This window comes from Schistocerca nitens, chromosome 6 (genome assembly GCF_023898315.1).
Source record: "Schistocerca nitens isolate TAMUIC-IGC-003100 chromosome 6, iqSchNite1.1, whole genome shotgun sequence".
Lineage (NCBI taxonomy): Eukaryota > Metazoa > Arthropoda > Insecta > Orthoptera > Acrididae > Schistocerca > Schistocerca nitens.
The window spans coordinates 553,041,765-553,058,147 of NC_064619.1; the positions used below are offsets into that span (position 1 = coordinate 553,041,765).

The 16,383-nt window shown below is 38.5% G+C and overlaps 1 protein-coding gene across 1 annotated transcript; it reads right to left on the bottom strand.

The window, feature by feature from the left end:
- Positions 1 to 676: 676 nt before the first annotated feature.
- Positions 677 to 16,208, bottom strand: LOC126263449 (trypsin alpha-3-like). Its single transcript, XM_049960543.1, has 3 exons — positions 16,202 to 16,208; positions 11,912 to 12,189; positions 677 to 1,072 (listed from the first exon to the last, which is right to left on the bottom strand). The coding sequence occupies exons 1-3, from the start codon at positions 16,206 to 16,208 to the stop codon at positions 677 to 679; spliced, it is 681 nt and encodes a 226-aa protein (XP_049816500.1).
- Positions 16,209 to 16,383: the final 175 nt, after the last annotated feature.

Below are 16,383 nucleotides of genomic sequence, written 5' to 3' on the forward strand. Positions count from 1 at the left end.
AGTACGTATGCATTAGCTGTGAGTAGCGTAGGGGAAGTAACTTTCTTTGCTTTGGTTTGCGAAGTGTGGTGTACATATACGTATAACTTAGTAACTTTCTAGCCTATTTAAAAGAGTTACATAACACTTGACACACATAACAAGCAAAATAGTGCGGTTTAAAGATTAATCTAAAATCCTCAGTTTCTCAGACAACTGCGGCCTTGACCTGATTCCGGATTAATCCGATATGAATCACTTTGTGGGAAAACTGTGGAAGGAGCAAAGTTAGGCAGGCGGAACAATACTTCTACATACAACGAGAAAAAATATTTTACCGGAAATGGGCTTCTAGTTTCGACAGTGTTAGTAAATGCATGTGACGTAAGGTATGTGTATCTAGGCTGGCGATAGAGGAAACTGTACAAGTGTGGGATAACCTGACAAATGCCATAAGTCATGAATGGAGAGAAATATGAATTTTTTGCGACTGATGACCTCAGTAGTGAAATATAGTGCTCAGAGCCATTTGGACCATTTGAGCCAACTATGAATTTATTACAGAGAGAAAATAAATTGCAACATTTAACATTCAGAATAAAACAATTAATGGCAATACAAAAGTGCCACCTCTAATATGAACAAAAGTGTAACATATGCTACAGCTCGAAAGTCAGGGGCGGAACAGTCCTTCTTGTTAAACACCCGTAGTATTGGTGACACACGAACGTAGTTCTCCAATGTTTGTATAAACTGCGCCATAGCCTTCGCATGTGAAGCCTCCCCAGGACACGATGCCCACATGTGTGGTACCACTGACGAGTGGACCTCCCGAGTCCCCATTGCACACAGACTTGCCTGCTTCACCGGCGCACACCATCCGCTTCGATACGAGGCTACCCATGTGTTCCCGGCAAGTAGACCGTTCAATAATATTAATGTCCACCTTCATCAGTGCGGATGCAGAAGTTCCACCGGACGCTGTCGTTCCCCAGCCCGTCACAGTAACGGCGAGGCCGTTCGGAGGATCATATCCGGCGTCTGGAAGGCCCACGGGCTGCAAATCAGAGCCCAGCGGGAATGACTCAGCGGGCTGTGAAGGTAGACAACACACTTTAGTTGACTTAAATTCTATAATATTCTGTTCTCAATTAGGTTCTTAGTACTGTAAGTAAGCTGTTTAGGTTTTTATATCGGTATCGCCACGTAGCGCTCTGTATGTAATCACTGGCTGTGCTGTGTGCAGTCTTTGGCTGGTTTGCATTGTTGTTGGCTATTTTAGTGTTGGGCTGTCGGGTGTTAACAGCGCGTAGCGTTGCGCAGTTGGAGATGAGCCGCCAGCAGTGGTGGATGTGGGGAAGTGAGATGGTGCATTTTTGAGAGCGGATGATCTGGACGTGTGTCCATCAGAAACAGTAGATTTGTAAGAATGGATGTCATGAACTGCTGTATATATATTATCATTGTTGAACACTATTGAGGTAAATACATTGTTTGTTCTCTATCAAAATCTTTCATTTGCTAACTATGCCTATCAGCAGTTAGTGCCTTCAGTAGTTTGAATCTTTTATTTAGTTGGCAGTAGTGGCGCTCGCTGTATTGCAGTAGTTCGAGTAACGAAGATTTTTGTGAGGTAAGTGATTTGTGAAACGTATAGGTTAATGTTAGTCAGGGCCATTCTTTTGTAGGGATTAGTGAAAGTCAGATTGTATTGCGCCAAAAATATTGTGTGTCAGTTTAAGCACAGTCTTGTACAATTTTTCTAGGGGGACGTTGCATATGTCGACCCTTAGCCGAGGATTCCTCACTGAAATCTTCTGATTTTTTCTTGTAGTTTAATTAGTGTAGCTTTTGTTTATTGCTAGCGCGTAATTGTAGAGAGAATCTCCTTTGTAGTAGCAGTCTTGCATTATTGTGCAGTAAAACAGTTGTGGCATGCATGTAGATTTGCACCAAGTATTTCGCAGCTGCGCTTGCAATTAACTAGATATTATTTTCAGTGCTATGTTAATGTGTTCGCTTATTTTTGCTCTTCAAATTGTGCTTTTCTGTGTTGTCGTGTGAAATATTGTGACAACCATGGCGTGTGAAAAACGTAATACTGGGCTCCAAAGTAAACTGAGAAATAATAGTGATGACGAGTGTAGCTTATCAGCACCACTCTGTCATGAATTATCAGACATTCAAAGTAGTAATTTGGTAACTGTGCATAGGGAAATGGAGCGGGCGTCAAACAATGGCGTGGACAGTGAAACAATTAGTGCAGAGGGAAGCATTATCGATCGATCGGTCGGCAACAGCTCGCCTCAGGAATCCGAAATGACAGGACACAATCTCGAAAATCCTGCAGATTCAGGTTTTGGGTCCTCACCGTTTTCTCAAATGAGTCAAGACGCATTTTCTACTTGTCAAAATGTGAATATTGCCGGTGAAAATGCACTGCCAAAGACCATAGAGGAACAGATTCCAGACACTAATACATTATTATTGCAATTAATGCAGCAAATGGAACAAAATCAGAGACAAACTCAGCAAAAGCTTCAAAAGTTAGACACAATGGAACAAAATCAGAGACAAATACAGCAAAAGCTTCAAAAGTTAGACACAATGGAACAAAATCTTCGGAAGTTAAACATCACGCTTGAACAAACACGTGAAGATTTAACTACTGAGTTACATAACTTTGAATCGAAATGTCAAAAAGTCTGTAATGACGTAAAAACACAAATCTGTGAGCATTTCCAACCTATTTTTTTGCGTCATGAAAATGCATTACAGAATCACGAAGCAGCCACAAACGAACTGCAAACTATTGTTCATGAAAATCACGACACCTTGCAAGCTAAAATTGACTCAGTTGCATCTACCGATTCGGTTACGCTACTTGCAAAAACTCAGTAAAACTTAAAGGATACAGTAGATATTCTGAAAATTGGTTCAGAAAGACACAGGGAGGAAATTAGTTCATCATCAGAGAAAGTAGTTAAACATTCGGATCAGCTAAATAATTTATCTACGAAGGTAGATGATAATCTGAATGACACAAAACCGGTAGTCTTTAATGACACAGAAGAGTGTGAACAAATTAGGAAATTCAAACAAAATCAGAATCAAATTAATACGCAACACCAAAGAGAAATCCCGGAAGTACAAGATCTGCTGACACAGGTAATACAAGAATTACATATTTTAGAGGAAACTCGCCCTCCAATACGGGACGAGGGACATAGAAATACGGAACAGCCACTAAATGATAACACAGCGCATTTCGGAAATTATGAAAGAAATTGGCAAGGTGCACCGAATTTTGAAATGGAACCGCCGAAACGACGTAACAATGACCGACATGCGACTCGCCGACACGATGATTTTGACTATAAGCTGTTCATTACTACACGCAAATTCAAAACATTTAAGATTTCTGGCAACGACATTCATCCACAAGCGTGGCTTCAACAATTCTCACAATGACCAAATGGTCATTAGAGCACAGATTAGAATTTATGTGTGGCTATTTAGAGAATGAACCAGCTGTAAGTATGCGATCGGTCATTCACGATTGCCACAGTGAAGGAGAATTTTATCATGCCTTCCTCTCAGCATATTGGTCTCAAGCTACACAAGACCGAGTAAAACATAGCATCATAATGATGAAACATTTCGAACAATCTCAATTTTCCTGTCTTGTGTAATATTTTGAAGACATGTTGCACAAGAATCAGTTCCTGTCAATCCCATACAGCCCCTCAGAACTCATCCGCATTTGATTAATCAAATTACCTGAACATTTATGACATATTATTTTAGCAGGACGTTGCAAAGACGACATTAAAGCTTTTCAGGGACTCTTACAAGAATTAGAAATTGACACTGACAATCGCGAAACGCGAAAACAGGAACACAACAATTACAGGTCACATCCGTCGCAATTCCGCGATGAAAGAAATAATAACTGGACACGACAATGCTATTCTCACAACACAAATCGAGACCAAACCAGACACCACCCATACGACAATCGTTGGCAGAGTAGTAATAATTACAGGGAAAGATTACCTCTCCGCGGTAGTGACTATCACAGAGACAATCAGCGAAACAGACAATATGGCAACCAAAATAATTATTATCAAGGGAGACAGAATAACTTTAGACGCAACGGTCCAGCGCGCAGTTACGATTCAGGGAGAAATTCTCCACCACGTGACCGACAAGAAAGAAACTATGGAATCTACCGACATGACGACAGACGATATGATCGTAACGACAGACCTGAATTGCATCATAACTGGCGGGATTCAAACAGGGCAGGGCTCTCTTGACAAGGTGAATTTGTAGAAGTTAGGTCTCCAAATCCCAATAACGGCGCACACCAACAAAGAGATAGCAGACAATGACTCACACCGCAGGCAGCCACATGCGCCGGCTGGCTCAGAGAAAAATAACATAGACGCTAACCTTGAGAAAAATTTGAGCATTCTTTACCGATGTACCATATACCACATGATAATTCCGTTGAAGCTGGAGCTCTGCATAGTAGGAAGAGGAAAGGTTTACACCACATTTCACATGTAAAACCGTTTATTGAATGATAATCTACTTTTTAACTTAGTCTTTCTATAAACTTTTTCACTTTACATTACTAGTATGCTGTGTCAGACTTAGAATCTGTTAACATGCAACAATGTTTGAAGTTAAATATCCAGTCAAGAACCAAGAGAACTTATTTAAACAGAAATTATGAATGCATTGTTATAGTGAACAGAGGACACGGTCTTATTGTGTGTGTACATTCTTGCTTGCTAATTGCACAATTACGTAATCACTATAAGGCTTACATACTTAGAATATATACTGCTAATGAGATTTTAATGCAACATTTTGGTTTAGTTGAAAAAACATTCTTTATTTGAAGTACTTTCTGTGAGATTAAAGATGACTCAGTATTTGGTTTCTTTGACAGCTACACGATTATAACACGATGCTACTAATGTGTGACACAATTTAAATTCCTGCTTTTGCGGTGTATCTGTTTTATATCTGCACAGTTTTTATGTATTTTTCTGGAAAGTAAAACATGTTTTAGTAGTAACTTTTGTGGTATAGCTACAATGAGACAGCCTTTTTCGTAGCACAACAATACGTTACATTATAGCACTTTCTTGATCATGGTAAGGTACGTAATAACTACGACATCTATACGCAAAGCATTTCACTTTCGTTTATGATGAGGTAAGTACATTGACTTCAGCAGAACTTTGCTTACAGAGGACGATAACTACGACACTTCTATAGAATTATCTTACAGCAAGACGCACATTTAGCGCTAAAGGACACGCATTTGAGTGATTAATTTTGCACTTAAAACATTTATTTTTAAAGATTTTTGAATTACATAGAAAGTTTTCCATGATACATTTCATTCCATTGCTGTAATCTGTAACACCTGATGGTATAATTACATTAATCCTCAGGGGGGTACACGCTTACTTTGTGTACCATGTGTTTGGGAAGCACATGAAGCCCTAGCTAATATGGTATTTGCTTATACAACTTTACACATCGGTACCATATTTCACTAACACAGAATTAGACAGCTATCTGATTATTTGACAGAGAAACAAACATTTATTTTACTACGTTAGTGACACATGTTTACGCAATTACATAGGTGGATAACTTCACACTTATGAAATTGTATTTTGTCTGTACTTTGTGAACTGTTCATATTTTTTCGGAACCATTGTGATACTATGAGAGCTTTGAATGATGTATTTGGAATGGGATCATGGTTTTTAAAGTACGTTTGAGGTAGATGACACTACTGAAATGACCAGAGAATTATCTTTAGGTTTTGTAATTATTGGAGGAAGCTACGACGTTTTTGGGATTTGACTGGGTTTTTATGATGTTATTATTATGATGACAATGTGTATTATAATGTTGAGGTATGTTTATGATCAATAAGCTGATGCTATATGAGGAATTTGATTATGCTACGTATTTATTATGATGAAATATTGAAGAAGTGTCGACGAATATGTATATGTGTAATAAGGTAAGGCATAATGAGTAGTGGTTAAGGACTCTGATTTGTGAAAAAGGATGTTGGAAACCAAGAATCGTACTTTAAGAGTTATGAAATGTGTGTAAATGCGTGAATGTATCACAATGCCGGCGAAAATATTTTGGACACTGTTATATTTATAGGACTTTGTTTCTACACATTTGCAACGCAAATTCTCGACCTGTGAAATTTTTTTATATGAGACTGTCACTGTAGTGCAAACTGGTTTCGGTAAGAAAGTAAAGTGACCGTCATGTAATGCGTCGTGGGCACCCAGCTGTGCGACAGTCACCTGGAAAAAAACCATTAGTGTGTGCCTTTCAGAGGTACAGGTGGAGAAAAATAGAGGTCATTATCCTCGCTATTGACATTTCTTTGTAGAAAGCATCGCAAATACAACACGCTCAAACTTGAAAACGTATGATTACACTGTGGAGTTCTTAATTTATGATATTTACTAAAATGCCTAATGAAATGATGAGAAATATTTTACATCTATTGCCTTTCTAGTTGAGAGTTTGCTCATTTTGTTTAATATCTAGTTTCTAGTTGGACTGTAGCATTGGTTAAAATAAAATTTAATAGATGTACTAATATCACTATTTTCTGTCTACAGCCCAAGTAAAGAATACGTTTATGATGCACTTTCTTAGAAAAGAGAGCACAAATAATCATTTTCCTTCACAGGAACTGCATAAATAATTTTTTTACGATTTGGTAACTTGTCTGCTACAGTAAGTTCTCGTGATGCATCACTCTAGTGTTAAGATGTGACATAGGTATTAGAAATGGCCATCCTTACAGTAATATTTTTTCTGCTTGAGCTTTGTAATGTTTAGATATAAGTTATTGCACTTCCTGCTGCTGTTTGCCAGGCATAGTGCTACTGAATTTCACTTTGTATTACTCTGTTAAGCCAGTGTTACTACTGATTTATTTTTCTTATTTGCTGCACATTGCCTTATATTAGTTGTAATATTGCAATTGCTTTGCTAATTTATATTTTTTGCTGCTTCCTTTGCCAATTTGCATTTTTTGTCATTGCTGTTTGCGTTAATTGTTTTGTGCTGCTGCATTGCCTCGTTCCTTAGTTTAGCATCTGAGCTCAGTAGATTTCAGTTAGCTTAAGATGTGGTAGGCTATATGAGAGAACGAGTTGTGACGAATTAGAAGAATTACATTGAGAAGCTATAAGAAAATGGTTTGGACAAAAAAAGTATTTTGAAAGAGGATATGAACAAAAAAGTAGGGTCTAGGGACATTAGGTTTAGGTAGAATTTTCTCGGAAATAAATGATGAGGTAAGGTAATGGAAAATAAATAGTGAGGTAAGAAATATGTGAACATATAAATACAGAAAGCATGCTTGGATAGGATTTTTTTTGGCTGGAGCAAATGTCGAAATAAGAGGGACAATCTATTGAATGAAGTATTGGGTTGAACTGCAGTACCAAATGTTACACTGAAAACAAACCCTGTCCTTTCCTTTTGTGTTATCCCACTATGTGTTTGTGTACCCTTGTGTATTTGTTTTCTTTCTGTCTCTGTGTATTGTTTCATAGAATTTTTTTCTCTCCTAATACTAAGCTACATTCACTATGATGAGGAATACTGTTATCCTCAAATATAATTGGCATTAATAATATGTTATTTACTTTGTAAAGATGTTTAGACATTATTTATTCTGTTTTGTTTTAATGCTCATGTGTGAAGTTGATGTTTCAAAAGTTATTCTGATCTTTTATGTATTTACTTATGTCATAATTCCTGTAACACTGATGTATATGTTAGTTCAATCCTTTTGTAAAGCCCGTATTACTACAAATGTAATCTGTACTATTATGATCTTTAATGATGTAGTTTGTACCTTTGTTATTGTATTCTTACGTTATAAAATGGTAATTGACACCAGTTCACCAAATTAAGTAACTTGTAAGTTACATTTCACTGCACACGTTGCTGTTGGTCATAGTATATGCACAATATGTGAGAAGTTGGGATTGATAGTGTTTGCACGTGTGTTAATAATTCAGCAAGGGACTGGATAACAGCATTGCTGGTTCTAAGGACATTTCAAAAAAAAAATTTGTGAGTGCACAAGTGGTGGTTCATGGACTTGCTATATTGTCCACAAGACACTTCTATGGTGATTGTGCACCTGCACAGTCGCAACGGATGGCTGCTAGCCATCTCTACAAGGACTATAGTGGGTCCACACCTTCGATGGCCCACGAATACCATTATTTTACATGGACTGCACTGGGTCTGCACCTCTGATAGCCCACCAATACCGTATTCTCTACCAGGTTTACAGTGGGTCTGCTCTGTGATGACCTACCTACCAATATTCTTCAAAACTACGACTGACTCTGCGATGGGTTTGATCTCTTGTGGCCCATTACCTGTCTGCATGTCAAGAGTCAGCACTGTCTTTCTGTTGGAAGGACAACACTACTTCTTCAAGACTGCATTGGAATCCACTACTTCCATGTGCATTGTCTTTTACTGCACAGACATTGAGAAAAGGAACTGCATCTTTGCTATGATGGATGATCAGGATTGTCTTTATGGACTGTGAGAAAATTTTATCTTTTGACCAACATTGTATCGATAAGTGTGTGCATTTGATGTCTTTTTTTATTGTAATTATGAAAAATTTTATCAAATAATTATTGGCCACTGCCCAAAACAATTTGTAAAATTTTTTGTGGGGAGCATGGGGGCTGTGTAAGTAGGCTGTTTAGGTTTTTATATCGGTAACGCCACGTTGCGCTCTGTATGAAAATCACTGGCTGTGCTGTGTGCAGTCTTTGGCTGGTTTGCATTGTTGTTGGCTATTGTAGTGTTGGGCTGTCGGGTGTTAACAGCGCGTAGCGTTGCGCAGTTGGAGATGAGCCGCCAGCAGTGGTGGATGTGGGGAAGTGAGATGGTGCATTTTTGAGAGCGGATGATCTGGACGTGTGTCCATCAGAAACAGTAGATTTGTAAGAATGGATGTCATGAACTGCTGTATATATATTATCATTGTTGAACACTATTGAGGTAAATACATTGTTTGTTCTCTATCAAAATCTTTCATTTGCTAACTATGCCTATCAGCAGTTAGTGCCTTCAGTAGTTTGAATCTTTTATTTAGTTGGCAGTAGTGGCGCTCGCTGTATTGCAGTAGTTCGAGTAACGAAGATTTTTGTGAGGTAAGTGATTTGTGAAACGTATAGGTTAATGTTAGTCGGGGCCATTCTTTTGTAGGGATTAGTGAAAGTCAGATTGCGTTGCGCCCAAAATATTGTGTGTCAGTTTAGGCACAGTCTTGTATAATTTTTCTAAGGGGACGTTTCAGTACTTCACTACTTATTTGAATCGTCATGCTAATTACCATCTGTTGGCGAGACGACTACGTAGACATTTCTAAATATGGGACTCAGGTGAGAGTTCTACTGTAGTACAATTGCGTGTAACAACGTAATATACAGAAATTATATGGGACAATGTAACCATTCTTGGAGAAAGCACAGTGGTTTACGAAAATCTAGAGACACCGTGAGACATTCATGCTTCAACATAAATGCAGATGCTAACCAAGCCTCGATGTTGCGCTGTTTTATTTGGCCACTATTGACACATGTGCGATGTCCTCAGTGTGGTACAAGTGTCAGTTGTGGTCAGAATAGTGTTCTGTACAGTTGTAAGTACCTTACGTCGAAGTTAAATGAATCCTAACGTGGGTACATTGTTGGAGTTCGTATGGGAGGTGTTTCCGCAATCAAGATAGCCAAAGTGTTCGGTGTTTCAAGAAGTACGCTAACGACTATCAGTACTGCATACGGTGAAAGTGGAAAAACATCGCCCTTTGACTCATAATGCCGACGATTGAGTGTGTTGATTGATCGTGGGAAGCTGGTATGAAAAGCAATGCGACGAAAAGCAAGAGGAGGACAACTGCAAGAACATCTGCACAACTAAATGTCACTTTCGCGGACTCTGTCCGCAATAAAGCAACAAGAAGGGAGCTCAATATTCTGGGAATTGAAGGGAAAACTGCAATTCTAAAAACACACTTGTGTGATCGAAATGCCGAAACGATACAACCTGAACTAAGAATCAATAAAAGAAACTCATTTCTTCGTGTGAGATTTGTTAAAAGCTTTTGCCAACTTCCCGCCGAGTTCACTTCCCCGGAGTGGAACACGGAAGGCGCTGGGTGGTGATATGGGCAGAAATAACGACGTATTTCAGGACCTCCATGATTACTCAGCAAGATGGCATTACCGCCGCGGATTATGTGACCATTTTCGCTAATGAGTTTCATCGCATGATAAATGGTTTTCTGCTACTCGAGGTTATGTTCCAAGGGAACAAGCCCCTGTTTCCACAGATCACATCGACCAAGAATGGATTTGTAAGCATGAGGGCAAAATTTCGCATCTCTCTGTTGACAACTGTCACCAGATCTTAATATTATTGAGCCTTCATGGGGTACTGTTGAAGTTTGCTATCCACCTCTGTCACCTTTACCTGAAAGTGCCTCTATTTTGCAGGGAAAATGGTATAAGATTCCCTTGGAAATCACACAGCACCTGTATATATCCATTAGGGGAATACGGGCGGATTTCTTACACAGTATTTGGCATGACATGTATCGTGGTTTCGGTGTTTCCTAATTACCGTCCATCTGCTCAAATTAAATATTGAAAAACCTAAAGAATCCAGTGTACCTCATAACTGGCTTGTATTTTTAGTTAAGACAAATTAAGTTGAAAGAGATAAAATTTAGCAGAATTTCAATCTGTAAGTCCTTAAAATATTGTGAAAGAAATAACTAGAAAACAATTGTTTCACACAACTAGTGGTAGGGTGGAAAGATACGAATAGTATATTAATAAATTAGAAGAAATTCCTATTTGATAAAAGAGACGAATTCCTTCAATGCTGACTCTGAATAAAGATCCTCTTCATTCAGGCTCACAGCACAACACTGTTTGGAGATAAAAGACTAACGATAACAAAACCAGAGCTGTCGTATGTAATATTATAGGAAACTGAGTTTTCTGAGTAGTTCGTGTAGTGCGAAATTAACAGGTAAGGTACTATATATTGACAATTTAGAGAGAGCAGGTGAGGGAGTTATGTATGGAATAGTCTTACCGGAAGGAAGTTCAGTTTGTTAGCGTAAAATTTAGATTTAGTGGTAGAAGTAGCTACGGGCAGAAAAAACATAGCATTGTGTTTTATGTCATGGATATAATGGTATACCATTGCAAAAAAAAAGCAGAAAACGAAAGAAGTAGCGTTCTTGACTCTGAAATGGTTTAACGCTGGTATGTACCGGAGTACGCTCCTACAACAATTTTCCTCATCAATGAGTGTTTTAAAGACATAGACAGTAAAAGCTTATGAGGTGAAACCATGTAATCGGCTCTTAAAGGTACTTGTCTTGCCAGCTAGTGCACTGCGCATTACGCTATACGACCAGAAAGTGTTGAATGTATTTCCTTATTTATTATAAGTTTATATACGTGTCAATTGTAAAAGACGGAAATCTGGGTCAAAACAAGGCAGTATAATTAAATCAGAATAAATATGCAAACAACTTTCAAACGTCTCGTGACAAGATTATCAATTACGACCTTCAAATAATGTTCAATGTATTGAGAACGGAGGATAGAATATGCACCATAAAAACATCAAAAGCAATGAAAACTTTACAAATAGTACCTAATAACCCCAATAACATAATACCGCGACAAAGGCTATGTGTATCGATAATCAATAGAAAGGAACGGTGTTAGTTGTTCACTAAAATGGGTTCCTATGTACTGACAAGGCTCATTTATAAATACCTCAGTGGACAGCAAAAGAGTGACCTCACCTGCACCACCGCAATGTCATAGTCGGCAATGGAATACAGTCTGTGTTTGATAGCCTGTGCTACAGCGAGCACAGTCCCGCCACTATTTCTGTACGTGGAGCCGGCACGCACGGTCAACAGAGATGCCGAGATGCCGTCGATGTAGTGTGCAGCCGTCAGCGCCCAGCTGGAGCTAATGATGGAAGCTCCACACCCGTGGGACCTTTCTAATAGGAGAGACAGCTGCCGGGGTACTCCGTTGTGGTGGTTTCGGTACCCCCTGTCTTCTGGGCCAAAGCCTAAGAGAATTCGCCGAAACAAAATCTGGAGCCAGTAGGCTCAATACGACCACTGAAAATTTCATTGTCTCTGAAGTGCCCAAATGTTGCCGTCGTTGGCGTGAACGTTACGTCAACAGCTGATCTCAAGGAGAGAACTTACGCACAATAGGGACTTCAAGAGGATGACAAGGCTACTAACGTGTTCAGTGAGAAGGCTGATGTCTTGCATCACAGTTATCACTGTCACCTCTTCTGGATAACAAGAACGGGGATGTGGAGTCGTATGTTCTGCGACAAGTGACTGATAATGGAAACGTAAGCACTGTTTCTGTTTGTTTGAGATCTAGACAAAACATTTTGGTTTTGCTCCTCAGACTGGAATCGCAGATTTTTATAAACGACTTCAGAAAAATCTCACGCACGTGTCGATAGCCTAGCTTTATGCTCTTGTCTTATACAATGTGTCTAAAATTTCGTGGACTGTCTTGAAAGTAATCAACTGGCACGCGTAATAGAGTACACATGTACGTCATTGTTTGAAACTATTATTACAATATGTAGTCATACATTAACACTAACAATAATGCCACATATAATTTTTCAATAGATAAATAAACAGCAGATGCGCGACCTGTCTTAATTTTTCTCCTACTTCTCACACACATTATGATAACCAGAAAACTGTTAACAATCGGTTTTCTGCGTTACTGTACAACTAGGTAATAGCAGGACATTTTTAGTTCACACAAGGCCATCGACTCTTGTAGTAACTAGTAAAGGTTATTTTGTAAAAATGTAGAATCTCATTTGGGAAAAATGCACGTTCTGTTCATTCACAACTGGTAACAAAAATCCAATTCAGTTCCAGTATGTGACAGGCAGAGGAACTGATGTGGTAGGCCTAGTTCTTGTGAATATAAAAAAAGGAATGAGGTCGAATGCAAATTGCAGAGAAGAGAACTTGAAAATAATTCCAAGAGCGTACTTGTGACACTGAAGCAAAATGATAACTGAGTGTGTGGTTCATATGTGCTATTACCGAAAACGTATCACCAACCAGGAAAATAAACCTCCAAATAAGTCTAGAAAAATCTGTACTGAAACGTGTGTTGGGCTATAAAAAAAGTCAACAGTTTTTTAAATCTTCTTTGATGGTTTTTCAATAAAAAGTTATCTAGAATCAAACTTTAACGCGAATTCTGAAAAATTGGTTCATCTTGTTGTATCAGGTCAGGACCTTTCATGAAACCCCCGACTCATTTTCCAGCGATGTAAGATGTTTTAACACTAATCTCACAACAAAATTCAGTCATGGTCACTGCAATTATAGCTATTACATTCACATATTACATACACATATGTGAAAGACAGTTGTCTTAGATACATTATGAGTATTCAACACGCAGTTCTGAAACTTTCTCTTTTTGTTTTCCTCATTAAGATGTTCATCCTTGCTGTCCCTCTTCAACAACAGGAGACCTCCAACTTTCATTCCATCTTCCATGGTACCTCTTCTCAATCTCCTTAATCTTTGTTCTTCACTATAATATCTCTAAATCAGAGGGAAGTACTAAATACATGAATGTAGGAAGTGGACTGTCGAACTTAAGTAGCAAACCAGCTTCCTGACAATTCTATACAATGTTTTACGTTCTTATGAATTAAATGTTTTTTATTCCCTAGAAAGTTTTCAGAAACGGACCTGAAATAATAATAGTATCTTTTCCACCAAAATTTATTGCAGTCGCAAGTTCATGCTAGTGCATCTATTTCTGAATCTGAGTATCAACAAATATTGAAACTATCAGTTTTTCTTCACTGATGAATGGAAATTTCTTATGAAGGTGTTTGAAATAGAATGCATCTTATGGAACATCCTACATACTGCTTCATTAATCTTAATTTGATCTGTAGTGGTGGAAGAAATTTTTTTTTTCTCCAAGTGGTTCATGCATGATTTTCCTAGTCCCAGGTACAAAATTTCTACAAGCTGGCCAAACCTATACAATCCAATCCTAAGCACTAAAATTCCTGTGTTAGAGAACAAAAGCAAGAGAGAAGATTCTCCGTCTTTTGCTACAGTTTTTACTCTTTGCGGCTCCCTGTAGTACCATGGAAGCTGAAAGAAGGCAAGTCCTTCAGCTCGTCGCCTTTCAGTTATTTAGCCCATAGTTACGGAATCGGAAGGGAGCTGAGTTAGTTTACCAGGAGTCTGGATATTGCTGTGAATGTACAGCTGATTTCACTTCCTCTTCTCAACCTTCTGTAATATAACACGCTACTGGGTACATGAATTTGCTCTATATATGAGGTTTGTAAGAGAGACGTGAATGTGAGACCGACGATTTGTAACGAGGCTCAGTGAAACAAGCCATGGGGACCCGTGGGAACACTGTGCCCTTGCCGATACATGGGGAGAAGGAGTGCTGGTATAGCGTCCTAGAAAATAGAGATGAGATGTGGATGGTGAGCTAGCAGAGGGGCCATTCTGTTGTTGATAGCATTGTCAGTGGGATAGCCGAGGTAAAAAGCCTTTTTCCCAGAAGACAGAACACGGTTAGCTAGTGTTCGGCACAAGGAGATTATCGCAGAAGTACTTGAACAGATAAGCTTACCCTTTCATTCTTAGCAAATATGACAAAAAAGCTGGCTCTATATAACATACAGTAGATGCAGCGTTGCTAACGAAAAGCCTTGTGGACATTCTTCTTTAACATTTTCACACATACAGTAATGGCTGGTAACTGTTAAGTGGATTGATGGATGCGTTCTCGTTGGTGGGAAGAAAGAAGTAAGCTGCATTTTTTCTAAGTCACAGTTATGAGATGTTTGCAAGAGTTGCGGCTGTGCTCTCAAGTGGCGGAGACATGTGGGGTTAAGTATCCGTGTCTTCAGCTGACCAATCTTAGCGCAGAAATTCAGACCACGGAGTCAGGGTGCCTCCACTCTGCTCCCTTTACGCTGGCGTTTACAGCTCTCTCCTTTTAGGACAAGCAAGATTATTATAAATCAAGTTCAAAATAGGTTTCACTGTCTTATATTCGTGAGTGATTCCTCAGTTCTTTAGGATTCTTACTTTTTTGTTGCAGACAAACATTGTGATCGTCATAGTCAGGTTGCAAAGCAGTTCATAGAGGCTGATGCGAGATTATTAAGAAACTCCGCTTCATTTAGTGATTTTCCACCTCAGAGTCGTCGTTGGAATGCACATTAATTTTCGGGTTTTAAGTAATATAATTGTTTTTTAATGCTTTCAAACTCCATCTGCCTTTTCTAAGAAACTACAGAGTCACCGAAATATTAAGTTTATTATCACTCTCAAACCCTTTCATCGAAAGATATTATGTGATTTTCCTTCTCCTCTTTTTCAGATTCATTGCTAGGGCCTAAATTACTGATAGAATTAGTCAATCCCTTGTGTGCATTAAATATTTTCGTGTTCACTGACTCTGGCTAAGGAAGCCTATGTAATGATAATTTAAGTATATCACCAACAACAGTTTAGTGTTGATATTCTTGTGTAAGACAGCGAAGATTTTACTAAATGTTCGGGGTTTAGTATCTCTTTCAATGTTCCCTCTACAATTTGAATTCTTGACCATGATTCCTCTGCCAATTAGTTTCATTTGACAGAATCGGTTGCTGAGAATGAAACAGCAAGAACGCATTATTATTTCGAAACGACGTCCCTTCTTGTTTCTGCATGACTATGCAACACGTAGGCATGTTCTCACCCCTTTTTTTTGTAGACGTTTACCAGATTTCACAGCTTGTCAAATATGTACTTGACCTGTGGATGGAATTGCTATTAATCTTGGGATTAAATTTTCAAAATTATAGAACTCAAATGGAGATATGTAGACAAGATAGAGTAATACGCAATAAGATATATCAGACTGTTAATTGATTGACATTTATTCGAGTATTAGTTAGTTAGTTTATTAATGTCTTGTTCAGATCACCAGATGATTTTTAATTAAATAATGTTTCACATTACAACACGAATGCAAGAGCTGTGAGTTCATATTACCTGGCATGCTTTGGTCTGCGCAGTATGGTACACTTATAAGTATAGCTTAGTAACTTTCTAGTTTATTTAAACGAGTTACATAACACTTGACACACATAACAAGCACAATAGCTCGGTTGAAAGATTAGTCTAACGTACCGAAGTTTCTCAGGCAACTGCGGCCTTGACCTGATTACGAATCT